The sequence below is a fragment of the Oncorhynchus keta genome, chromosome 19, assembly GCF_023373465.1.
Source record: "Oncorhynchus keta strain PuntledgeMale-10-30-2019 chromosome 19, Oket_V2, whole genome shotgun sequence".
NCBI classification, from domain to species: domain Eukaryota; kingdom Metazoa; phylum Chordata; class Actinopteri; order Salmoniformes; family Salmonidae; genus Oncorhynchus; species Oncorhynchus keta.
In genome coordinates, this window is record NC_068439.1 from 49,530,376 (window position 1) to 49,556,760 (window position 26,385).

Sequence of the window (26,385 nt, forward strand, 5' to 3'; positions counted from 1 at the left end):
TGGAATGGGCCTCGTGTAAAGAGTCTCATATTAGCTATTAGCTATTAAGAGCTCTCCTTTCTCCAGTCCCCCTTACTGTAAGCCGTAGCCCTGCGGGACACACACACACACACACACACAGAGAGAGACGGAGGGATCAGAGAAACCTCAGATGACACACACTGAGGAGAGGAGCTGAAATGTGGAGTAATTGATGTGAGCTCAGAGGGATGAATTTTCACAGATCACCTCTCCCACCTCCTACTCCTCTGCTCCTCTTCTCTCCTTCACTCCCTCACCTCCCTTCTCTCTTGTTTGACTTGATAAGCATCAAATGTAGGCCTATCATAGCTCATCTGAGCCGGTTTCTCTCCATTTGCCACATGGGCCTTAGATCACCCAGACATTGACTTGCAATTGAGTGTTTTCCACATAGTGGTGAAGGTTAGGATTTGATCCTAGATCTGTGCCTAGGTGTCTTACAGGATCAATACAGGTTGGATCGGTCTCAATAACATGAAGCTGCACTAGGTAAACACACACACACACAAACGCACGCAAACACTCCCAGTGCACACTGGATCTCGTGTGTTTGCTCTTCTTAACTGGGTTTAACATACGGAACGCACGCATGCATACACAAACACACCATTGATTTTAGGGTTATTTCAATCATGTGTTATGGGAGCCATAAAACTAGTGTATCGTTCTGCAGGCCTATCCCCCCTAGTTTCCTGCTGAATGAATGGCTACTTACCTTCTTGGTAAACATGGGCATGTTATGGTGGGATGTTGCCTGATTTCCAGGGGAATCATTAACCTCAACCGTAATGGGATTCGGTCTGATCTCCTTTATTATAATGTCATTTCACATACTGTATCCGACTTTAATCTATCATATCCTTGTTTTTCTAATATCTTCTCTCGATCACATGCATTGTGCTTTTTCGAATAGAAAGATTGTTTTGTTTTTTGATAGGAACAGATACAGTGAAAATACTGGCGTAGTGAATTACAAAGAGCGACTTTTCTAAAGACTGAATTATAAAGTGTGAATTAGAAGGAGGCGTTTGTTGAAGATTGACACTTTATAGGCAGCATGTTCTTCTGTGTGTCAAATCAACGTTTATAATACATCTAGAAATGTAGGAGGGGAAAAACAATTAACCCAAATAGCACCGTAACAGCAATCCAAGAGCAATCTCTCTGGATGAATTTATTCCGAAGGCGCAGTACATGCACTGAGTGTACAAAACATTAAGAACACCTGCTCTCTCCATGACAGACTGACCAGGTGAGTCCAGGTGAACGCTATGATCTCTTATGTACATGTCACCTGTTAAATCAAGGATTGTGCATGTGTGACATTCAGAGGGTGAATGGACAAGACAAAATACTTAAGTACCTTTTTGAACGGAGTATGGGAGTAGGTGCCAGGCACACTGGTTTGTGTCAAGAACTGCAACGCTGCTGGGTTTTTCATGGGCCAGCATGGGCCAGCATCCCTGTGGAACGCTTTCGACACCTTCTAGAGTCCTTCCTCCTGACAAATTGAGGCTGTTTTGAGGGTTTGAGGGGGGTTAAACTCGATAGTAGGAAGGTGTTCTTAATGTTTTGTTCACTCAGTGTATAAAGTGGGAAACTATATGTAAACATTCAATCAAATCAACGTTTATTGGTCTCATACACCATTTTTTAGATGTTATTGCAGGTGCAGGGAAATGTTTCTAGCTCCAACAGTGCAGCAATATCTAACAACACAATGACAATACACACACAATCCAAAACTTTTTTTTTTTTTTTAAATAACAAGAAATGAAGACATATCAGAACGAGCATCTAGTATCAGTCTGGAATATAAATATTGACATGAACATTTATATTTGACATTTGAGTCATTTAGCAGGCGCTTGCAGTAGTGAGTGCATGCATACATTGTCATACTTTTTTCGGACTGGTCCCCCGTGGGAATCGAACCCACAACCCTGGCATTGCAAGCGTCATACATATAAATGTATATGCATGGTGTGTATAGACAGTGTGGACAGTATATGAATAGAAAAGGTGTGTATAGGATGAGCCATGACTAGAATACAGTAGACTCATATAAAGTAATGAAACGGCATGTAAACATTTTGCAAGTGACCAGGGTTCAATGACTATGTACATAAGTACATGTACATACAAGGCAGAGGTCTCTAATGGTTACGTCTAATGCTCAGGGTAGAGTACCGGTGATAGCCGGCTAGTGACAGTGTCTTAAGGTTCAGGGCAGGGTACTGGGCGGAGGCCGGCTCGTGATGACTGAAGATGCGGCTTGAAATGCCGGCACCCTTGTGAAGGTTAACACGCTTGAATGTATTACTCACGTCTGCCATGGAGATCGGGAGCACTCTGTCCTTTTGAGTGGCTGGGGCCCACGTTGGTGGCTTGGTGTTGTTTTCCTCGAATCGGACGAAGAAATTGTTTAGATCATCCAGGAGTGAGGCGTCGGTGTCCGCGACGTGGCTGGCTTTCCCTTTATACAATCCCTGATTGTCTGGAGTCCCTGCCACATACGTCTCGTGTCGGATCCGTTGAATCGCGACTCCACTTTGTCCCTGTAATTTAAGTTCCCTCTTTGATTGCCTTACGGAGGTCATAAGTCCCGTGTTCCCAGTCAACTTGCCGTGGTTAAATGCAGAGGTTCGCGATTTCAATTTTGTGCGATTGCTGCCATCGATCCACGGGTTTTTGGTTTGGATAAGTTATAATCCTCACAGTAGGAACCACATCCTCTATGCAGTTCCTGATGAACCCAGTCACCGGATCAGTGAGTACGTTTACATGCACACTAATAATTCAATATTAAACTGATTATGGCCGAGTATGCTTATCTTAGGTCATAATCGAAGTCAGCGTACTCCGATTAAATCACCTGACTCATCTTTAAAATGATTAGGACATGTAAACACCTTAATGGGAGTTTCAGCCTTGTATTTGATCTACGCAGGTGTAAGCACGAGCAGCACGAGCTTCCTTCTTTTGCGCGAGTGAGGCGAGCTTGGGCGGGGGGAAACGGAAAGTATGCATGTTAGAAATAGTTTTCGCGTGCAACCTTCATACGTCTGAACTCTGAATCAAATAGGCATCACAAAAATAGCTCGTCCGTTGTGCTAGAATGTTTATTTTGACTGGCGATTTTTCTGCATTTATCCGAGTCCCAACAAGAATACTGATTTCAGACGTGTCCATGTAAACAGGATTATTAGGGAAATCTTCTCGCAAACGTTTAAATCAAACGGGTTAGGGTTAACCCTAACCCCCAAAAAATTATATTAAACAGACTATTCACAGTAATGGTGTTATTGTGTTGCTGTGACCGTACTCCGTGTATAGGTCAACAGTGTATAGGTCAACAGTGTATAGGTCAACAGTGTATAGGTCAACAGTGTATAGGTCAACACTGTTCCCGGAGGTGACCTGAACATTTCCCAGTACTGCCTGATCAAAACAGTCTTGAAGCTTCCGATTGGTCAGACCAACATTGTACAGCCCTTACCACGGGTGCTTCCGGCTTAAGTTTCCGCCCTATAGTCGAGGAGGTGTGTGTGTGTGTGTGTGTGTGTGTGTGTGTGTGTGTGTGTGTGTGTGTGTGTGTGTGTGTGTGTGTGTGTGTGTGTGTGTGTGTGTGTGTGTGTAAATAGAACACACCTCAATTCTCTCTCTCTGTTGGTTTAGTTAAACAGCGTTTCTAGTTTACCACCTCTTGCCAAGGGCAACCGCTAACCAGGATACGTGCGTGCGCGCGTGCACACACACATACACACATACGCATACACAAACCTCCCGTGCCCGATCTCAGGGGAACAGTGATGGAACAGTGAGAGACACAGGCGGGAGCAGGACCAGGGAGGTGTGTGTGTGTCTGTTTGTGTGTGTGTGTAGGTAGCCAGGGAAGGGGTTCTAAATCATTAAACACCTCTGTGTAGAACATTCTGTCAGTGTAGGCAGGTGGAATTCAGAGGAACACTTGGTAATGTTATATGTGTGTGTGTGTGTGTGATTTTACTGTGAGCGAATAGCGAGCAAAACTGGTATGATTATATTGTAGAATGTGCTTACATTATCCATTCTTGAAAATATGCGGTATTGTAGCAGTCCGCTGTACGGCTGTGGGACATGCTACTGCAATGAAATGTGATTGGTTTTCTGTGCAGCCTCGTAAACGGTATTTTAGCTCCGTGACCTGACATTACTTGGGGTCCTGGCTGAGTTCACTGCTTTTAACCAGACCTCAGTCAGAGGGTGAGGTTGGATAGTTATAATGGAAGATTGTATTGAGGCTGTTGCAGAGAGGTGGGAGAGCTGCTGCAGCACATTGCAGATGTAGCCAGGAGAAACCTTTGAGAGATGGGCTGTGTCACGCATGGCACCGTATGGCCTATATAGTGGTCTACTATTGAAGTAGTCCACTCCACAGGGAAATAGGGTGCCATTTGGATGCTGTTGAGAGGATGTCAGGGTAGTGTGGTGCAGTGGTCTCGGAGCCCTGGATCTCTGCTTCTGTAATTACATAAAGAGAATGTCTCCTCAGCAATCTTCCTTTTTTGGGGGTTGTGTCGATGGGAGAAAGCAGCATTTTGTATTGCGTGTGTGTGTGTGTCCGGTGGGATGACCTGTCATCAGCCAGCCTTTAGTTGCTGTGATCTGCTTTCTTTAAGCTGAGCTTCTGTCAGACTAGCAGTCCTGTTAATCAAAATGGACAAATGTCCGTACGACATAGTTCTCTCTGCTTCGCTCTGCTCTCCAATGGGTTGGGTAGGCTGTTCGCGTAAAGAGAGAGATGGGGGCTATCGCCCCTCGGCAACATCTGTACCAGTACATCACTGGGGCCAAGCTCCCTGTCGTCCAGGAGAACTGTACCAGGCGGTGTCAGAGAAAGGCCCTAAAAATGGTCAAAGAATCCAGCCACCCAAGTCATAGACTGTTCTCTCTGCTACCGCACGGCACCAGCGGTATCAGAGCACCAAATCTGGGACCGAAAGGCCAAAAGGCTCCTGAACAGCTTCTACCCACAAGCCATAAGACTCCTGAACAGCTTCTACCCACAAGCCATAAGACTCCTGAACAGCTTCTACCCACAAGCCATAAGACTCCTGAACAGCTTCTACCCACAAGCCATAAGACTCCTGAACAGCTTCTACCCACAAGCCATAAGACTCCTGAACAGCTTCTACCCACAAGCCATAAGACTCCTGAACAGCTTCTACCCACAAGCCATAAGACTCCTGAACAGCTTCTACACACAAGCCATAAGACTCCTGAACAGCTTCTACCCACAAGCCATAAGACTCCTGAACAGCTTCTACCCACAAGCCATAAGACTCCTGAACAGCTTCTACCCACAAGCCATAAGACTCCTGAACAGCTTCTACCCACAAGCCATAAGACTCCTGAACAGCTTCTACCCACAAGCCATAAGACTCCTGAACAGCTTCTACCCACAAGCCATAAGACTCCTGAACAGCTTCTACCCACAAGCCATAAGACTCCTGAACAGCTTCTACCCACAAGCCATAAGACTCCTGAACAGCTTCTACCCACAAGCCATAAGACTCCTGAACAGCTTCTACCCACAAGCCATAAGACTCCTGAACAGCTTCTGGCCACCCACAAGCCATAAGACTCCTGAACAGCTTCTACACACAAGCCATAAGACTCCTGAACAGCTTCTACCCACAAGCCATAAGACTCCTGAACAGCTTCTACCCACAAGCCATAAGACTCTGAACAGCTTCTACCCACAAGCCATAAGACTCCTGAACAGCTTCTACCCACAAGCCATAAGACTCCTGAACAGCTTCACTACCCACAAGCCATAAGACTCCTGGGAACAGCTTCTACCCACAAGCCATAAGACTCCTGAACAGCTTCTACCCACAAGCCATAAGACTCCTGAACAGCTTTACCCACAAGCCATAAGACTCCTGAACAGCTTCTACCCACAAGCCATAAGACTCCTGAACAGCTTCTACTCACAAGCCATAAGACTCCTGAACAGCTTCTACCCACAAGCCATAAGACTCCTTGAACAGCTTCTACCCACAAGCCATAAGACTCCTGAACAGCTTCTACCCACAAGCCATAAGACTCCTGAACAGCTTCTACCCACAAGCCATAAGACTCCTGAACAGCTTCTACCCACAAGCCATAAGACTCCTGAACAGCTTCTACACACAAGCCATAAGACTCCTGAACAGCTTCTACCCACAAGCCATAAGACTCCTGAACAGCTTCTACCCACAAGCCATAAGACTCCTGAACAGCTTCTACCCACAAGCCATAAGACTCTCTGAACAGCTTCTACCCACAAGCCATAAGACTCTGAACAGCTTCTACCCACAAGCCATAAGACTCCTGAACAGCTTCTACCCACAAGCCATAAGACTCCTGAACAGCTTCTACCCACAAGCCATAAGACTCCTGAACAGCTTCTACCCACAAGCCATAAGACTCCTGAACAGCTTCTACACACAAGCCATAAGACTCCTGAACAGCTTCTACACACAAGCCATAAGACTCCTGAACAGCTTCTACACACAAGCCATAAGACTCCTGAACAGCTTCTACACACAAGCCATAAGACTCCTGAACAGCTTCTACCCACAAGCCATAAGACTCCTGAACAGCTTCTACCCACAAGCCATAAGACTCCTGAACAGCTTCTACACACAAGCCATAAGACTCCTGAACAGCTACTACCCACAAGCCATAAGACTCCTGAACAGCTTCTACACACAAGCCATAAGACTCCTGAACAGTTTCTACCCACAAGCCATAATACTCCTGAACAGTTAATCAAATGGCCACCCGGACTATTTTCATTGATCCCTTTTTTTTTAAATTGCGCTGACTTGCACCGGCTCTACGAACGCTCACTGGACTCAACCCACACACTCTTAAATACTGACACTAACACACACATGCATATTGACGCCACACGCACCCACTCACACACAGACACACTTTCACACTCTTTCACACTCTTCACGTGCTCTGCTGCTACTCTGTTTATCTATCTTGATTGCAGAGTCACTTTTACCCCTACGTACATGTACATATTACCTCCACTACCTCGTACCCTGCACACTGACGTGGTACTGGTACTCCTTGTATATATTCTTCTTATTTTGTTGTGTCACTATTTCCTTTTTTGCACATTGTCCTTGATTTTTAACTCTGAATGGTTGGGAAAAGGCTCGTAAGTAAGCATTTCACGGTAACGTCTACACCTGTTGTAATCGGCGCTTATGACAAGTCAAATGTGATTTGATTTGATTTACCTCTATCGTTCTTTGTCCCTCTGTCTCTCTCTGTCTCTCTCTGTCTCTGTCTCTCTCTTGTTCTCTCTCTCTCTGTTGCTGTCTCTGTCTCTCTCTGTCTCTGTCTCTCTTGTTCTCTGTCTCTTACTCTCTCTGTCTCTGTCTCTCTTGTTCTCTGTCTCTGTCTCTCTCTGTCTCTCTTGTTCTCTGTCTCTGTCTCTCTCTGTCTCTCTTGTTCTCTCTCTCTGTCTCTGTCTTCTGATTGGCTACTGGGTTATCTACTTTTCCAATCATCTCTGTGGGTTCTATTGACAGGCTGGGAAAAGTGGTCCAGACACATGAGTTTGAACGTGAGTTATTGACATGACATATTCTTATAGACTTGAGTTATTACTTTGTGGATGTTGGTCTTTATTGGATCAGATTGCCATTGTGCCTGCAACGTTATTGGCAAAAGATCCGAATTGGGCTGCCTGTGTAAACGCAGCCTCGGTGTGTGTGTGAATATGAGACTGGAAACGGTGTAGACGTCAACACAACGAAATAGCACTTCAAACACAATAGATCGACTGGACGTCAAGACGATAAGCAGACACAGGATAGGGTCAGAGATCAGGGGTCAGGGTATTACCGGGTTAAGGATCAGGGTCAGGAGGGGTCACGGTTCTCATTGTGCTGAGGAATCAGACCTGGGTTCATGTGCTATTAGAAATCGTTCAAGTACTTTGAGCGTTTCCTTTAGCCTGCCTGGAGTGCCTGGACTGTTGTATTTGTCTGTTGCGCCTGGCAAGCTCAATAAATCCAATCAAGCCAAGCTGAAGTATCTGAAATGGTTTCAAATAGTATTTGAAACCTCCGTCTGGTTGTAATCAGACTTTAAACCTCCAGTGATGGATTGGGACTGTCAGGACCTGGTTTAGAGCTACCACAAAAGTTTTCATCCTCTATATTAAACCACCTTGTTTACTTTCAATCTCCTTTCAATCTCCTCTCGAATGCTATTTTTGTCCCTTCTGTTCATCATGGCCTTGTCTCGTCTGTTCTCTCGCCTTTTATTCAAGAGCATCAGCACCACCTTCATTCGTTTTGCGCTTTCCCAAAACGCCACCGGATGCCGTTTGATGATAAAACACCCTTTTTATATTTTTCTTGTACCTTGTGTCCTCACATTGTGATTTTCTGCAAATTGACCGTTAGGCTAAGTAAAGGTGCAGAGTGAAATATCAGAGTGAAAAAGGAGTCACTCCACATACTTCAATCAGATGTCCATTTTTAGTGTTTTCTATTTGCTGGGCTTCCAGTCAGCGACGACCTTGGTCAGTCTTTACCTCGTGTCTCCTGAACAGTTTGAGGGCATTAGTTAGTTTATCCTACTTCAGTTGGGCCAGGCAGGTATGAGGTTTCCCTGACCTCATGTCCCCATGCCACCTCTGTGTGCCAGCTGTACCCTGTGCCACCTCTGTGCAAGAGTGCTCCTCACCAGTTAGGTCAGGCTGGTGTGTGGTATCCCCATAGCCGTCCTCGTGCCACCCCTCGTGCCACCACTTGGCCAGCCTTTCTAACCTCTAGGATACCTTCCGTCCTAGGTAGCCCTGTGTGTTGGTTTAGTTAGTCCCTCCTAGTTTCCGTGTCCCCGTGCCACCCCAATGCTGCAGCGCCCTGTTGGCTCATCACCGGGCAGTTAATTTGGGTTTATGAGGTGACGAGTGTTCCGCTGGGTGTTACCCTAGCAGCCGTATTAGACTGTGCCTAGTGACAGGGGAGCCCCCAGCCTGTGGGACGGTAGAGTTATCTAACGTAATTATCTCACTGTCAGAGTTCACCAAGCAGGGGTTCGCCAGGGGTTGGCACTGCCAGGGCGCTCTGTTCTACAGCTCACGTGTTTAGGAGGAGAACGTGCGGATGGATGGTGGGGGATTGTTGTTCTATGGAGTAGAGGATGTTGGTTTAGAATAGTCAGTGTTTGACTAACTGATGCAGAAAACAGGTATCTCAGATCTTCTGCTGTTTGAGTACCAACACCTTAAGAGTGCCGGATCCAAAAACAGTCATATTAAAGTGAGTACCAACACCTTAAGAGTGCCGGATCCAAAAACAGTCATATTAAAGTGAGTACCAACACCTTAAGAGTGCCGGATCCAAAAACAGTCATATTAAAGTGAGTACCAACACCTTAAGAGTGCCGGATCCAAAAACAGTCATATTAAAGTGAGTACCTACACCTTAAGAGTGCCGGATCCAAAAACAAACAGTCATATTAAAGTGAGTACCTACACCTTAAGAGTGCCGGATCCAAAAACAGTCATATTAAAGTGAGTACCAACACCTTAAGAGTGCCGGATCCAAAAACAGTCATATTAAAGTGAGTACCTACACCTTAAGAGTGCCGGATCCAAAAACAAACAGTCATATTAAAGTGAGTACCAACACTTTTTGAATTCACTTCTTGCAATAAATAGTCTAGAATATAGCTATGAGGGTTATGCAGAAAGCCCAGCCACAACATTGGAGATTTATTTTTTAAAGTCTTGGGTGTATTTCAAATGGAATATTCAGTCATTTTCAGTCTTTTCTGATAGATATTCAGCAGGTTATATTTCTTGATGAATATTCAGTGTTGTTCTTGGCTGTGCGGCTGGCCTGGAGCCTCAGATCTCAACTGGAAGTGTGCAACTGTCAATATAGCCCCCCGGTAAGATGTGTGCATCTGTCAATATGGTCCCCTGGTAGAACATCACAGATGGTAGACGGATGTGTTTGATGGGCGTGGCCCACCTTCTCTCTCTCTGTGTCTCTCTGTGTCTCTCTCTCTGTCTCTGTGTCTCTCTTTCTCTCTCTCGCTCTCTCGCTCTCTTGCTCTCTCTCTCTCTCTCTGTGTGTGTGTGTGCGCTAGTAGACATGGTTGTTCCTCTTACTACACTAATAAAGAGTGATCAGTGTTAGTACATCAGTTGGGATCTCTATAAGCCACCGTATGAAGGTCCTAATCCTAGCATGAAAATGCATTCTTGTAGCTGTGTGGGCTAAGATATCTGGGATGTAGGCATACATTTAAGATATACAATATACCACCCCTCCATTCCATGAACTAAACGTTGACCTACAGTGGTTTCAAAAAGTATTCACACCCCTTGACTTTTTCCACATGTTCTTGTGTTCCAGCCTGAATTTAAAATGGATTCAATTGAGATTGTGTGTCACTGGCCTGCACACAATACCCCATCATTTCAAAGTGGAATTATGGTTTTAGAATTTTTCGACAAATGAAAAGCTGAAATGTATTCAAGCCCTTTGTTATGGCAAATCGTAAATAAGTAGAAATGTAGAAATGTGCTAAACAAGTCACATAATAAGTTACATGGACTCATTCGGTGTGTAATGATAGTGTTTAACATTAGCTTTGAATGACTACCTCATCTCTGTACCCTACGCATTCAATTATCAGTAAGGTCCCTCAGTCGAACAGTGAATGTCAAAGACAGATTCAACCACAAAGACCAGTGAGGTTTTCCAATGCCTCGCAAAGAATGACACCTATTGGTAGATGGGTATTTAAGACATTTAATATCCCTTTGACACTTTAGATGGTGCATCAATACACCCAGTCACTTCAAAGATACAGGCGTCCTTCCTAACTCAGTTGCCGGAGAGGAAGGAAACTGCTCCGGGATTTCACCAAGAGGCCAATGGTGACTTTAAAATAGTTACAGAGTTTAATGGCTGTGATAGGAGAAAACTGAGGATGGATCAACAACATTGTAGTTACTCTACAATACTAACCTAATTGACAGAGTGAAAAGAAGGAAGCCTGTACAGAATACAAATATTCCAAAACATGCTAAATACATTTGCCCAAAAAATGTAAATAAATGTTTTCACTTTGGTGAGAAAGAAAATATGTTTCATACATTTTGAATGGAGGCTGTAACACAACACAATATGGAGTAAGTCACGGGGTATGAGTACTTTCTGAAGGCACTATGGTGCTGTCTCTCAGTGAAAGTGTGTGCATGTTCAGTCTATTTCTATAAGAAGTGCTGTGTGCTTTGATAAAGGATACAGTTGGTGTGTGTGTGTTTGTGTGTAGATGGTACAGATCACAGAATAACTGCAGCGTCTGTTCTTCTCTCTAGGAGGAAAAGAGGGAAGCCGGATGTTGATGAGACAGAAAGGCGGAGTGACAGAACGAGGGAGAGGGGAGATGAGAGAAGGAGGGAGAGGGGAGATGAGAGAAGGAGGGAGAGGGGAGATGAGGGGAGATGAGAGAAGGGGGGTAGACGGAGAGAGCCAGCTGTGCATGACAGGATTTGGAAAGGAGAGGGGCTGTGTGTGTGTGGTGCGCATGCTTGTGTGTTCTGTGTTTGATGTTAAGTACACAGCAACATGCTCTACATCAAAACACCCACTTCCTCTACTACAAATTACTGCAGCGCGAGTTTGATTCAATTGCCAAACTGTCCATTGTTTTACATGGTTGCTTTCTCCAGTTTTGGGATTACTGAACGCAACACAGGTGTGGTAGTAGGTGTGTGGTAGTAGGTGTGTGGTAGTATGTGGTAGGAGGTGTGGGGTAGTGTGTGGTAGTAGAAGTAAGCGTGTGGTAGTAGGTGTGTGGTAGTAGGTGTTTGGTAGTAGGTGTATGGTAGCATGTGGTAGTAGGTAGGTGGTATGTGTTTGGTGGAAGGGGGTAGTATGTGTGTGGTAGTAGATCTGTGGTAGTAGGTGTGTCGTAGGAGGGGGAAGTATGTGTGTGGTAGTAGGTGTTTGGCAGTAGGTGGTTGTAGGTGTGTGGTAGGTGGTCTGTGGTACTATGTGTGTGGTAGTAGGTGCGTGGTAGTAGATGATAGGTGTTTGGTAGTGGGTGTGTGGTAGTAGGTGTGTAGTGTAGGTGGTAGTATGTGTATGGTAGTAGATCTATGGTAGTAGGTGTGTGGTAGTAGGTGTTTGGTAGTAAAATAATCAGAATTCTTGCAAACATAACAGTTTTGAGATATAGCTTGTCCAAAAAAAGTGGTCTCTGCACTTTTATGGGGTAAGTTGAGCATGGGGACAGGGTAGGTTGAGCATGAGGACAGGGTAAGTTGAGCATGGGGACAGGGTAGGTTGAGCATGGGGACAGGGTAAGTTGAGCATGGGGACAGGGTAGGTTGAGCATGGGGACAGGGTAGGTTGAGCATGGGGACAGGGTAGGTTGAGCATGGGGACAGGGTAAGTTGAGCATGGGGACAGGGTAGGTTGAGCATGGGGACAGGGTAGGTTGAGCATGGGGACAGGGTAGGTTGAGCATGGGGACAGGACATACGTTGAGCATGGGGACAGGGTAGGTTGAGCATGGGGACAGGGTAGGTTGGGGACAGGGTAAGTTGATGGGGACAGGGTAAGTTGAGCATGGGGACAGGGTAGGTTGAGCATGGGGACAGGAAAGCATGGGGACTTTGAGCATGGGGACAGGGTAGGTTGAGCATGGGGACAGGGTAGGTTGAGCATGGGGACAGGGTAAGTTGAGCATGGGGACAGGGTAGGTTGAGCATGGGGACAGGGTAGGTTGAGCATGGGGACAGGGTAGGTTGAGCATGGGGACAGGGTAAGTTGAGCATGGGGACAGGGTAAGTTGAGCATGGGGACAGGGTAGCATGGGGACAGGGTTGAGCATGGGGACAGGGTAAGTTGAGCATGGGGACAGGGTAAGTTGAGCATGGGGACAGGGTAGGTTGAGCATGGGGACAGGGTAGGTTGAGCATGGGGACAGGGTAGGTTGAGCATGGGGACAGGGTAGGTTGAGCATGGGGACAGGGTAAGTTGAGCATGGGGACAGGGTAGGTTGAGCATGGGGACAGGGTAGGTTGAGCATGGGGACAGGGTAGGTTGAGCATGGGGACAGGGTAGGTTGAGCATGGGGACAGGGTAAGTTGAGCATGGGGACAGGGTAGGTTGAGCATGGGGACAGGGTAGGTTGAGCATGGGGACAGGGTAAGTTGAGCATGGGGACAGGGTAAGTTGAGCATGGGGACAGGGTAGGTTGAGCATGGGGACAGGGTAGGTTGAGCATGGGGACAGGGTAAGTTGAGCATGGGGACAGGGTAAGTCGAGCATGGGGACAGGGTAACTCGAGCATGGGGACAGGGTAACTCGAGCATGGGGACAGGGTAACTCCACCACTCAGGAACATCCAATGTCATATTGGTAAGCAACTCAAGTGTGGATTTGGCCCTGTTTTAGGTTATTGTCCTGCTGAAAGGTGAATTAATTTCATAGTGTCTGGTAGAAAAGCAGACTGTGCTCAGCTCCATTCTTTTTATTATTTTTTTATCCTGAAAAACTCCCCAGTCCTTACTATTACAAGCATACCCATAACATGATGCAGCCACCACTATACTTGAACAAATTGAGAGTGGTACTCCATAAAGTGTTGTTTCAAATTGACCTCAAACATAACACTTAGTATTCAGGACGACAAAAAGTGAATTGCTTTGCCACATTTTTTTGCTGTATTACTTTAGTGACTTGACGCAAACAGGATGCATGTTTTGGAATATTTGTATTCTGTACAGGCTTCCTTCTTTTCACTCTGTCAATTAGGTTAGTATTGTAGAGTAACTACAATGTTGTTGATCCATCCTCAGTTTTCTCCTATCACAGCCATTAAACTCTGTAACTGTTTTAAAGTCACCATTGGCCTCTTGGTGAAATCCCTGAGCAGTTTTCTTCCTCTCCGGCAACTGAGTTAGGAAGGACGCCTGTATCTTTGAAGTGACTGGGTGTATTGATGCACCATCTAAAGTGTAATTAATAACTTCACCATTCTCAAAGAGATATTCAGTGTCATATTTTTTTTTTTACCCATCTTGCCAATAGGTGCCATTGTTTGCAAGGCATTTGAAAACCTCCCTGGTCTTTGTGGTTGAATCTGTGTTAGAAATTCCCTGCTCGACTGATATCTGTATGTGTGGGGTACAGAGATGAGGTGGTCACTCACAACTAATGTTAAACATTATTGTTACACACAGAGTGAGTACATACAACTTATTATGTGACTATTTTTTACAATTTCTTTCTCCTGGAGTTATTTAAGCTTGCCATAACAACGGGGTTGAGTATATATTGGCTCAAGACATTTCAGCTTTTCAATTTTAATTCATTTGTAAAAAAAAAAATATATATATATATATTTAAAAAATCCACTTTGACATTATGGGGTATTGTGTGTAGGCCGTTAACAAAACGGCTCAATTGAATGCATTTTAAATTGAGGCTGTAACACAAGAACACTTGGGACAAGTCAATACTTTCTCTAGGTACCGTATCCTACGTACCTAAGCCCTTCTGAAAATACATATTTGGCTGCTATCTGATCTGAATATGGCCGTCATTACTGATGCAGTGACCGACATTACAAAGTGTTCATTCATAGATGGGAAGAGTTCTGGGAAGAGTTCAATGTGTTAGGGGGCAACACACCACACACACACACACATTCTCAGGCTCTCACACACACAGACTCGCATACGCAGGCCAACGTTCTCAGGTTGGACGCCATCGTTGACTATTTCTGTGAGCCGGCATCGATAATGATACAACGTGAAGCGCCGTCTTGAGACAGTTGGCGTCGTTCTCCCTGAAGTAAAACGACACGTGTGTAGACTCAGGGGTAGTATATGTCTGTGTGACGGATTGATTTTAGTCATCGTTGTGACTGAGTCAGGTTTTTACCCAGTACTACATAGAAAGGCAATTTGATAAATCATACTTATTTTTAACAGCCCAGGAGACATGTGGCCCACCTGTCTTAACACAATGTCTCTCTCTCTCTCTCTCTCTCTCGCTCTATCCCTCTCTGTCCCCCGTCCTCCTCCCACTCTCTCGCTCCCTCCAGGTGTGAGCAGCCATGACTAAGTCCTATGAGTTTAATTGGCAGAAGCACCTGCCTGGCTTCATGCAGGAAGGAGCTTCCTTCGACAGGTTTGACGAGGTGAGAAGCAAACTCAAACGTACCATACTTTAAAAAAAACAACAACATTGCCACAGATTGCCAACTGCCAACATGTCCTCCAACCAATCCTCCATGTTGACAACTTGACATGAATCATCATATTAAAATGATTACTAACTAGAATGTAGTTGTCGCTGTACTTTGGGTGCTATCAGAATAACTGCATCTCAAACAAGGTTAGCCTGAAACTCTTATATCTATGGCTTGTAGCTCTGTGCGTATGGGGATCAGTGGCCCACCCTACCCTAATGACAGTCCTCTCGTGGGACATTAAGACACAAACACACACGAGTAAGGCCATCTTCTTTATGGCGTTTATAAATCATTGTGTTAGGCTACATGCACACACACACACACGCACATAAGTAGGGCTATCCCCATTATGTCATAATAACTCATTGTGTTAGTCATCAGAGTTACAGACAGTCACCACATTGATCCACCACATTAACCAACTTTGTCATGGCGACCAAAAGTCTGACAGTCTGCTGTGTGTGTGTCCTCCCTCCCTGTGTCCTCCCTCCCACGTTTCCCCTCTCTAACTCAATCAGGCCAGTTAGCTGGGGGGTGGCAAATCTAGGACTGGGCGTCACACACACACACACACACACACACACACACACACACACACACACACACACACACACACACGTTGAGATAGCGATCAGGAATCCCTTTAATGCAGTCTTCAGTGAGGAGGATCCCTCCCTGGATAAACACAGAGGGAAAACAACGTCATCACTAACATCAAAGGGCATCTTTAACTGAGCCTTGGAACTAGGACAGCCTGGTTACTTTGGAATACATTCCCCTGTGTATTAACTTAGTGTGTATTTCTGTGCTTCTACTAGCTATGAGCCCTCTACCCTGCTAGGACTTTTGGGAGACTGGGTGGCTGGGTGGATATAGTGAATCTCTGCCAAGCTACTGGTGAATCTAGTTCATAACCGACAAGCTGTTCGTTCACCCATTTTTAACATCTCGATTAAAGTTTGTTAGGAGAGGTTAGAAAGGCAAGAACACAGTTGTTTGATCATGATATGTGACCTCCGTTACATTTAATGAATACCCACTGGGAGAACACATGAGATCACCATTACATTTTTGGTTGATATTTGAGTTGAGTTGTCAAGCAACTTATATCCAACTCGAAATAAACCACAGAGCTTGCTTAGCATGGCCAACGATGGGTATTTGCCGATAGGCTACAAGTGTAGAATAGAAATATAATGAATTACATTAGCTGGCAAGCAACGCTAAGGATCTATGTGTTTGTGGGCAGTGTTATGAGATGCAGGTCATTTAGGAGTGGGTTTCTTTACATCTCACATATTAAATAGTGTCAAGCAACTGACCACGGTGGCACTGTTTGACTTGCTTATCTCTCTCTTTAATCTAATCACAGTTAACAGAAGCGATCATTAGCCAGCCTTTGAAAAGGCCAAACCTCGACTCGATGATCAGAAAACAGTGATGAACCTTATTATGATTTAAGAATAACATAATTATAGACAAGCTGGTAGTAGTCTACATTGGAGTTAGTTGTGTGTGTGTGTGTGTGTGTGTGTGTGTGTGTGTGTGTGTGTGTGTGTTATAATAGCTGATGCTCAGGCTGTCTAATAGAAGGCCTGCGGGGGGACGTCTGTGTTGATTAACATGGCAGACGCGCCTCGCCCACACACACACACGCTTAAATATGCTAATCAGGGAAGGATTCTTCCAGAGTCCGCTCTCAGCTCACTTAAACCCCACAGCGCAGCAGACGGCGAAGACGGGGCAGTGCATACTAATTCCAACGTGAGAGGAATAGCTATTAACAGTTTGACACTCAGCATGGTCTGTCTCTATTGAAGTGACGTCCGTCTTTGTTGCATCCAACACAACCATATGACGCACAGACAGACACTGAGTGGGAGAGATGGCCATTGATGTTGGGCCATATTGTTGCCTCGCTTCTCTGCTTCCCCTCTCTGCCTCGTTTCCCTGGCAGTGATACTAAGTCGTTTCGAAGAACAATGTTGAAGTCATGTGATTTCTTTAAATAGCCCTTTCAGACCATTGATCGCTTGTATCACCTGACTAGATGTCGATCTCGGTAATCGTTTGAAAAAGTGTTCCATGGGGCCCAAGTAGTCTGTGAGGACATGATCACTGTGGCTGGGACCTCACGATATGATATCATCGCAATAGTTGTGTGCCGATAATATATGTACTGCGACTCTCGCCATTTTCCTTTTCCTTTCCTTTCTGTTTGTCCAGTGCCTTTGGAAAGTATTCAGACCTCTTGACTTTTTCCACATTGTTGTATGTTACAGCCTTATTCTAAAATGTATTAAATATTAGTTTTATTTTCATCAATCTACACACAATAACCCATAATGACAATAACCCATAATGACAGGTTTTTAGAAGGGCCTTGGTCAGGGAGGTGACCAAGAACCCCATAGTCACTCTGACAGAGCTCCAGAGTTCCTCTGTGGAGATGGGAGAACCTTCCAGAAGGACAAGCATCTCTGCAGCGCTCCACCAATCAGGCCTCTATGGTAGAGTGGCCAGACAGAAGCCACTCCTCAGTTAAGAACACATGACAGCCCACTTGGAGTTTGCCAAAAGGCACCTAAAGGACTCTGACTATGATGAAACCAAGATTGAACTCTTTGGTCTGAATGCCGAGCATCACGTCTGGAGGGAACCTGGCACCATCCCTATGGTGAAGCATGGTGGTGGCAGCATCATGCTGTGGGAATGTTTTTCAGCAGCATGGACTGGGACATTTAGTCAGGATTGAGGGAAAGATGAATGGAGCAAAGTACAGACAGATCCTTGATGAAAACCTGCTCCAAAGCACTCAGGTTCTCAGACTGAGGCGAAGGTTCACCTTCCAACAGGACAACGACCCCAAGCACACAGCCAAGACAATGCAGTGGTGGCCTCGGGACAAGTCTCTGAATGCCCTTGAATGGCCCAGCCAGAGCCCGGACTTGAACCCGATCGGACATCTCTGCAGAGACCTGAAAATAGCTGTGCAGCGAAGCTCCCCATCCAACTTGGCAGAGCTTGAGAGGATCTACAGAGAAGAATGTGAGAAACTCTCCAAATACAGGTGTATTTCAAAAAAATAAAGGGAACACTAAAATAACACATCCTATATCTGAACGAATGAAATATTCTTATTAAATACTTTTTTCTTTACATAGTTGAATGTGCTGACAACAAAATCACACAAAAAATATAAATGGAAATCAAATTTATCAACCCATGGAGGTCTGGATTTGGAGTAACACTCAAAATTAAAGTGGAAAACCACACTACAGGCTGATCCAACTTTGATTTAATGTCCTTAAAACAGGTCAAAATGAGGCTCAGTAGTGTGTGTGGCCTCCACGTGCCTGTATGACCTCCCTACAACGCCTGGGCATGTTCCCGATGAGGTTGCGGATGGTCTCCTGAGGGATCTCCTCCCAGACCTGGACTAAAGCATCCGCCAACTCCTGGACAGTCTGTGGTGCAACGTGGCATTGGTGGATGGAGCGAGTCATGATGTCCCAGATGTGCTCAATTGGATTCAGGTCTGGGGAACGGGCGGGCCAGTCCATAGCATCAATGCCTTCCTCTTGCAGGAACTGCTGACACACTCATTGTCTTGCATTAGGAGGAACCCACGGCCAACCGCACCAGCATATGGTCTCACAAGGGGTCTGAGGATCTAATCTCGGTACCTAATGGCAGTCGGGACCTCATACCACCCTCATGGAGTCTGTTTCTGACCGTTGGATCAGACACATGCACATTTGTGGCCTGCTGGATGTCATTTTGCAGGGCTCTGGCAGTGCTCCTCCTGCTCCTCCTTGCACAAAGGCAGGGGTAGCGGTCCTGCTGCTGGGTTGTTGCCCTCCTTCGGCCTCCTCCACGTCTGCTGATGTACTGGCCTGTCTTCTGGTAGCTCCTCCATGCTCTGGACACTACGCTGACAGACACAGCAAACCTTCTTGCCACAGCTCGCATTGATGTGTCATCCTGGATGAGCTGCACTACTTGGGCCACTTGTGTGGGTTGTAGACTCCGTCTCATGCTACCACTAGAGTGAAAGCACCGCCAGCATTCAAAAGTGACCAAAACATCAGCCAGGAAGCATAGGAACTGAGAAGTGGTCTGTGGTCACCACCTGCAGAACCACTCCTTTATTGGGGGTGTCTTGCTAATTGCCTATAATTTCCACCTGTTCTCTATTCCATTTGCACAACAGCATGTGACCATTTATTGTCAATCAGTGTTGCTTCCTAAGTGGACAGTTTGATTTCACAGAAGTGTGGTTGACTTGGAGTTACATTGTGTTGTTTAAGTGTTCCCTTTATTATTTTGAGCAGTGTATATATTTATTTTTAAATCCCAGCCCCCGTCCCCGCAGGAGGTTTTTTGCCGTTTTGTAGGCCAACATTGTAAGTAAGAATTTGTTCTTAACTGACTTGCCTAGTTAAATCAAGGTTCAATAAAATAAATACAATTCAAATGTGATATTTCAGTGTTTTAAAAAAAATACATTTGCCCAAAAATCTAAAAACCAATTTTTGCTATGTCATTTAGGGGTATTGTGTGTATATTGATGACGGAAATGTTATCAATTTTAGAATAAATCTGTGACCTAACAAAATGTGTAAAAAGACCAGGAGTCTGAATACTTTGCAAATGCACAGTTTGGTGATTCGATACTGTGATTTTATTGCGATTCGATGTTCCAAACATATTGCTCACCGTATGTCTGCTGCGGAGGGACAAGAGAGAGCCATGAGAAAACAACTAGTTTTGATCAGTCATGGAAATAAAAGTGCTGAAAACAAGCTGGCTCCCCGTTTAAGAAGATGATGGAGAACAAGCTATGAAGGAAAAATACTCGAGAATTGCGGCAGGTACAACCAACTAGCGCAAAAATAATATTTGCAATATTGTCGATACGATACGATATATCGCCAAAAATCATGTCCTGATATGCAACCGTACTGATTTTGTTTCTACATTACTAATGACTTCATATATATAGAGAGAGAGGGAGAGATCAACAATGATCTATCTGCACTGACTGCTCTGACAATCAGTGCCAAGACAGACGCAAACAGATGATAGTAAAAGTGTTGAGTGAAATGAGACTGACATAGGTTGATGGTCAATGTTCGTTCATGAATACTAATGATGGCGGTAGAGTGAGATGGAATAATGTGCAGGGGCATTTCCTGGACCCATTGCCGGTCTGCTCCCCGATGATGCTCTAATTAGTTTAGGGACATCGGTGTGTGCGTGTACGTGCGTGCGTGCACAATGTGGTTTCAAAGACCAGTCATTTCCCTCTCTCCATTTCCCATTATCCCGCTTCCCGTATCGGAGGAAGGATGACAGTATTCCCCTTCTGTACCCTCCTCACTGCTGTGTCTCATCGTCTTCCTCTGCCTCCCTCATTACCGCGTCCACACACATACAGACAGCTGCCAGTGACTCAGACCGCTAATGGGGAATAAAACTCAGAGCCACACTGACAATCAAAATGGCCGCAGCAGTAGTATGTCTGATGTGGACTTAGTCGCCCATAGAGAGGAGAGTTCTAGCTCCTCAAAGGCCGTGTGTATCAGGCCTTAGTCTTGGTGAGGCGCTAAGGCACTTCTAGGATCGGATTTGTTCTGTGTGTTTAATGTTGGCTACTTACTCAGTCAATCATGTAGGAGTCTAGCTGATAGTTGAGTCATTCCATATTAAGCCATTAGCATTAGTCTGTTTGGTTTGACAGGCGTTTTCTGGTTGCTTTTATTTATATATAGGGGCTAATAATATAGGCTAGTTATGGGCCATGACAGGTTTGATATAAACCCTGCTTGTTTCTCACGTTTAAAGATTCTGGATGTCTCTGTCCCCTGTAGAGAACACAAACACTGTGGATCCCCAGGCCTGCTGTTATAACGGTCGTGTCTGTTTGTGTGTGCGTCGGCATGTGTGTCGGTGTGTGTGTTTAAAGAGCAGGGTGATGGATTGGGGACTCTTGGAGGAGGGAGCCATGCTGCAGTTAAAACACTTGCACACACACTTCAGGGCTCGACAGTAACACTTGTCCTCTTGTCTGGGACAAGTAAAAAATAAAATAAAAATGCAAGACGAGAAGAATATAGATTTGAGTTGTCCAAATGAACAAGTAAAATAAATCACTTAGGAATCTCTGATCAGCTTTGGATTAGAGAAGCCAACATTGTAATACTATTCAAAAAATGTTTTTTTTTTCACCTTTATTTAACCAGGTAAGCTAGTTGAGAACAAGTTCTCATTTGCAACTGCGACCTGGCCAAGATAAAGCATAGCAGTGTGAACAGACAACACAGAGTTACACATGGAGTAAACAATTAACAAGTCAATAACATTTACATTTAAGTCATTTAGCAGACGCTCTTATCCAGAGCGACTTACAAATTGGTGCATTCACCTTATGACATCCAGTGGAACAGCCACTTTACAATAGTGCATCTAAATCTTTTAAGGGGGGGGGGGTGAGAAGGATTACTTTATCCTATCCTAGGTATTCCTTAAAGAGGTGGGGTTTCAGGTGTCTCCGGAAGGTGGTGATTGACTCCGCTGTCCTGGCGTCGTGAGGGAGTGTGTTCCACCATTGGGAAGCCAGAGCAGCGAACAGTTTTGACTGGGCTGAGCGGGAACTGTACTTCCTCAGTGGTAGGGAGGCGAGCAAGCCAGAGGTGGATGAACGCAGCGCCCTTGTTTGGGTGTAGGGCCTGATCAGAGCCTGGAGGTACTGAGGTGCCGTTCCCCTCACAGCTCCGTAGGCAAGCACCATGGTCTTGTAGCGGATGCGAGCTTCAACTGGAAGCCAGTGGAGAGAGCGGAGGAGCGGGGTGACGTGAGAGAACTTGGGAAGGTTGAACACCAGACGGGCTGCGGCGTTCTGGATGAGTTGTAGGGGTTTAATGGCACAGGCAGGGAGCCCAGCCAACAGCGAGTTGCAGTAATCCAGACGGGAGATGACAAATGCCTGGATTAGGACCTGCGCCACTTCCTGTGTGAGGCAGGGTCGTACTCTGCGGATGTTGTAGAGCATGAACCTACAGGAACGGGCCACCGCCTTGATGTTAGTTGAGAACGACAGGGTGTTGTCCAGGATCACGCCAAGGTTCTTAGCGCTCTGGGAGGAGGACACAATGGAGTTGTCAACCGTGATGGCGAGATCATGGAACGGGCAATCCTTCCCCGGGAGGAAGAGCAGCTCCGTCTTGCCGAGGTTCAGCTTGAGGTGGTGATCCGTCATCCACACTGATATGTCTGCCAGACATGCAGAGATGCGATTCGCCACCTGGTCATCAGAAGGGGGAAAGGAGAAGATTAATTGTGTGTCGTCTGCATAGCAATGATAGGAGAGACCATGTGAGGTTATGACAGAGCCAAGTGACTTGGTGTATAGCGAGAATAGGAGAGGGCCTAGAACAGAGCCCTGGGGGACACCAGTGGTGAGAGCGCGTGGTGAGGAGACAGATTCTCGCCACGCCACCTGGTAGGAGCGACCTGTCAGGTAGGACGCAATCAAGCGTGGGCCGCGCCGGAGATGCCCAACTCGGAGAGGGTGGAGAGGAGGATCTGATGGTTCACAGTATCGAAGGCAGCCGATAGGTCTAGAAGGATGAGAGCAGAGGAGAGAGAGTTAGCTTTAGCAGTGCGGAGCGCCTCCGTGATACAGAGAAGAGCAGTCTCAGTTGAATGACTAGTCTTGAAACCTGACTGATTTGGATCAAGAAGGTCATTCTGAGAGAGATAGCGGGAGAGCTGGCCAAGGACGGCACGTTCAAGAGTTTTGGAGAGAAAAGAAAGAAGGGATACTGGTCTGTAGTTGTTGACATCGGAGGGATCGAGTGTAGGTTTTTTCAGAAGGGGTGCAACTCTCGCTCTCTTGAAGACGGAAGGGACGTAGCCAGCGGTCAGGGATGAGTTGATGAGCGAGGTGAGGTAAGGGAGAAGGTCTCCGGAAATGGTCTGGAGAAGAGAGGAGGGGATAGGGTCGAGCGGGCAGGTTGTTGGGCGGCCGGCCGTCACAAGACGCGAGATTTCATCTGGAGAGAGAGGGGAGAAAGAGGTCAGAGCACAGGGTAGGGCAGTGTGAGCAGAACCAGCGGTGTCGTTTGACTTAGCAAACGAGGATCGGATGTCGTCGACCTTCTTTTCAAAATGGTTGACGAAGTCATCTGCAGAGAGGGAGGAGGGGGAGGGGGAGGAGGATTCAGGAGGGAGGAGAAGGTGGCAAAGAGCTTCCTAGGGTTAGAGGCAGATGCTTGGAATTTAGAGTGGTAGAAAGTGGCTTTAGCAGCAGAGACAGAGGAGGAAAATGTAGAGAGGAGGGAGCGAAAGGATGCCAGGTCCGCAGGGAGGCGAGTTTTCCTCCATTTCCGCTCGGCTGCCCGGAGCCCTGTTCTGTGAGCTCGCAATGAGTCATCGAGCCACGGAGCGGGAGGGGAGGACCGAGCCGGCCTGGAAGATAGGGGACATAGAGAGTCAAAGGATGCAGAAAGGGAGGAGAGGAGGGTTGAGGAGGCAGAATCAGGAGATAGGTTGGAGAAGGTTTGAGCAGAGGGAAGAGATGATAGGATGGAAGAGGAGAGAGTAGCGGGGGAGAGAGAGCGAAGGTTGGGACGGCGCGATACCATCCGAGTAGGGGCAGTGTGGGAAGTGTTGGATGAGAGCGAGAGGGAAAAGGATACAAGGTAGTGGTCGGAGACTTGGAGGGGAGTTGCAATGAGGTTAGTGGAAGAACAGCATCTAGTAAAGATGAGGTCGAGCGTATTGCCTGCCTTGTGAGTAGGGGGGGATGGTGAGAGGGTGAGGTCAAAAGAGGAAAGGAGTGTAACATAACACAGTAGGAAACAAAGAGTCTATATACATTGTGTGCAAAAGGCATGAGGAGGTAGGCGAATAATTACAATTTTGCAGATTAACACTGGAGTGATAAATGATCAGATGGTCATGTAAAGGTAGAGATATTGGTGTGCAAAAGAGCAGAAAAGTAAATAAATAAAAACAGTATGGGGATGAGGTAGGTAAAATTGGGTCGGCTATTTACCGATAGACTATGTACAGCTGCAGCGATCGGTTAGCTGCTCAGATAGCAGATGATTGAAGTTGGTGAGGGAGATAAAAGTCTCCAACTTCAGCGATTTTTGCAATTCGTTCCAGTCACAGGCAGCAGAGAACTGGAACGAAAGGCGGCCAAATGAGGTGTTGGCTTTAGGGATGATCAGTGAGATACACCTGCTGGAGCGCGTGCTACGGGTGGGTGTTGCCATCGTGACCAGTGAACTGAGATAAGGCGGAGCTTTACCTAGCATGGACTTGTAGATGACCTGGAGCTAGTGGGTCTGGCGACGAATATGTAGCTTTGGCCAGCCGACTAGAGCATACAGGTCGCAGTGGTGGATGGTATGAGGTGCTTTAGTAACAAAACGGATGGCACTGTGATAAACTGCATCCAGTTTGCTGAGTAGAGTGTTGGAAGCTATTTTGTAGATGACATCGCCGAAGTCAATGATCGGTAGGATAGTCAGTTTTACTAGGGTAAATTTGGCGGCGTGAGTGACGGAGGCTTTGTTGCGGAATAGAAAGCCGACTCTAGATTTTATTTTAGATTGGAGATGTTTGATATGAGTCTGGAAGGAGAGTTTACAGTCTAGCCAGACACCTAGGTACTTATAGATGTCCACATATTCTAGGTCGGAACCATCCAGGGTGGTGATGCTAGTCGGGTGCAGGCAGCAAACGGTTGAAAACGTGCTTCTACACCTGCATTGCTTGCAGTTTGGGGTTTTAGGCTGGGTTTCTGTACAGCACTTTGAGATATCAGCTGATGTACGAAGGGCTATATAAATAAATTTGATTTGATTTGAAAAGCATGCATTTGGTTTTACTAGCGTTTAAGAGCAGTTGGAGGCCACGGAAGGAGTGTTGTATGGCATTAAAGCTCGTTTTGGAGGTTAGATAGCACAGTGTCCAAGGACGGGCCGGAAGTATACAGAATGGTGTCGTCTGCGTAGAGGTGGATCAGGGAATTGCCCGCAGCAAGAGCAACATCATTGATATATACAGAGAAAAGAGTCGGCCCGAGAATTGAACCCTGTGGCACCCCCATAGAGACTGCCAGAGGACCGGACAGCATGCCCTCCGATTTGACACACTGAACTCTGTCTGCAAAGTAGTTGGTGAACCAGGCAAGGCAGTCATCAGAAAAACCGAGGCTACTGAGTCTGCCGATAAGAATATGGTGATTGACAGAGTCGAAAGCCTTGGCAAGGTCGATGAAGACGGCTGCACAGTACTGTCTTTTATCGATGATATCGTTTAGTACCTTGAGCGTGGCTGAGGTGCACCCGTGATCGGCTCAGAAACCAGATTGCACAGCGGAGGTGGTACGGTGGGATTCGAGATGGTTGACTTGGCTTTCTAAGACCTTAGATAGGCAGGGCAGGATGGATATAGGTCTGTAACAGTTTGGGTCCAGGGTGTCTCCCCCTTTGAAGAGGGGGATGACTGCGGCAGCTTTCCAATCCTTGGGGATCTCAGACGATATGAAAGAGAGGTTGAACAGGCTGGTAATAGGGGTTGCGACAATGGTGGCGGATAGTTTCAGAAATAGAGGGTCCAGATTGTCAAGCCCAGCTGATTTGTACGGGTCCAGGTTTTGCAACTCATTCAGAACATCTGCTATCTGGATTTGGGTAAAGGAGAACCTGGAGAGGCTTGGGCGAATAGCTGCGGGGGGGCTGTTGGCCGAGGTTGGAGTAGCCAGGAGGAAGGCATGGCCAGCCGTTGAGAAATGCTTGTTGAAGTTTTCGATAATCATGGATTTATCGGTGGTGACCGTGTTACCTAGCCTCAGTGCAGTGGGCAGCTGGGAGGAGGTGCTCTTGCTCTCCATGGACTTCACAGTGTCCCAGAACTTTTTGGAGTTAGAGCTAAAGGATGCACATTTCTGCCTGAAGAAGCTGGCCTTAGCTTTCCTGACTGACTGCGTGTATTGGTTCCTGACTTCCCTAAACAGTTGCATATCGCGGGGACTATTCGATGCTATTGCAGTCCGCAACAGGA

At 46.2% G+C, this 26,385-nt stretch overlaps 1 protein-coding gene across 7 annotated transcripts in view; it reads left to right on the top strand.

The window, feature by feature from the left end:
* The window catches only part of LOC118397711 (1-phosphatidylinositol 4,5-bisphosphate phosphodiesterase beta-4-like), a 167,067-nt gene that overhangs the window by 79,853 nt on the left and 60,829 nt on the right, over positions 1-26,385 (top strand). For all 7 annotated transcript variants that reach the window (XM_052470717.1, XM_052470711.1, XM_052470710.1 and 4 more), the window contains one exon: positions 15,157-15,252. In XM_052470717.1, coding sequence (XP_052326677.1) covers positions 15,169-15,252 — 84 coding nt within the window. In that variant the 5' untranslated portion in view covers positions 15,157-15,168. The remainder of the gene's footprint in view (positions 1-15,156; positions 15,253-26,385) is intronic.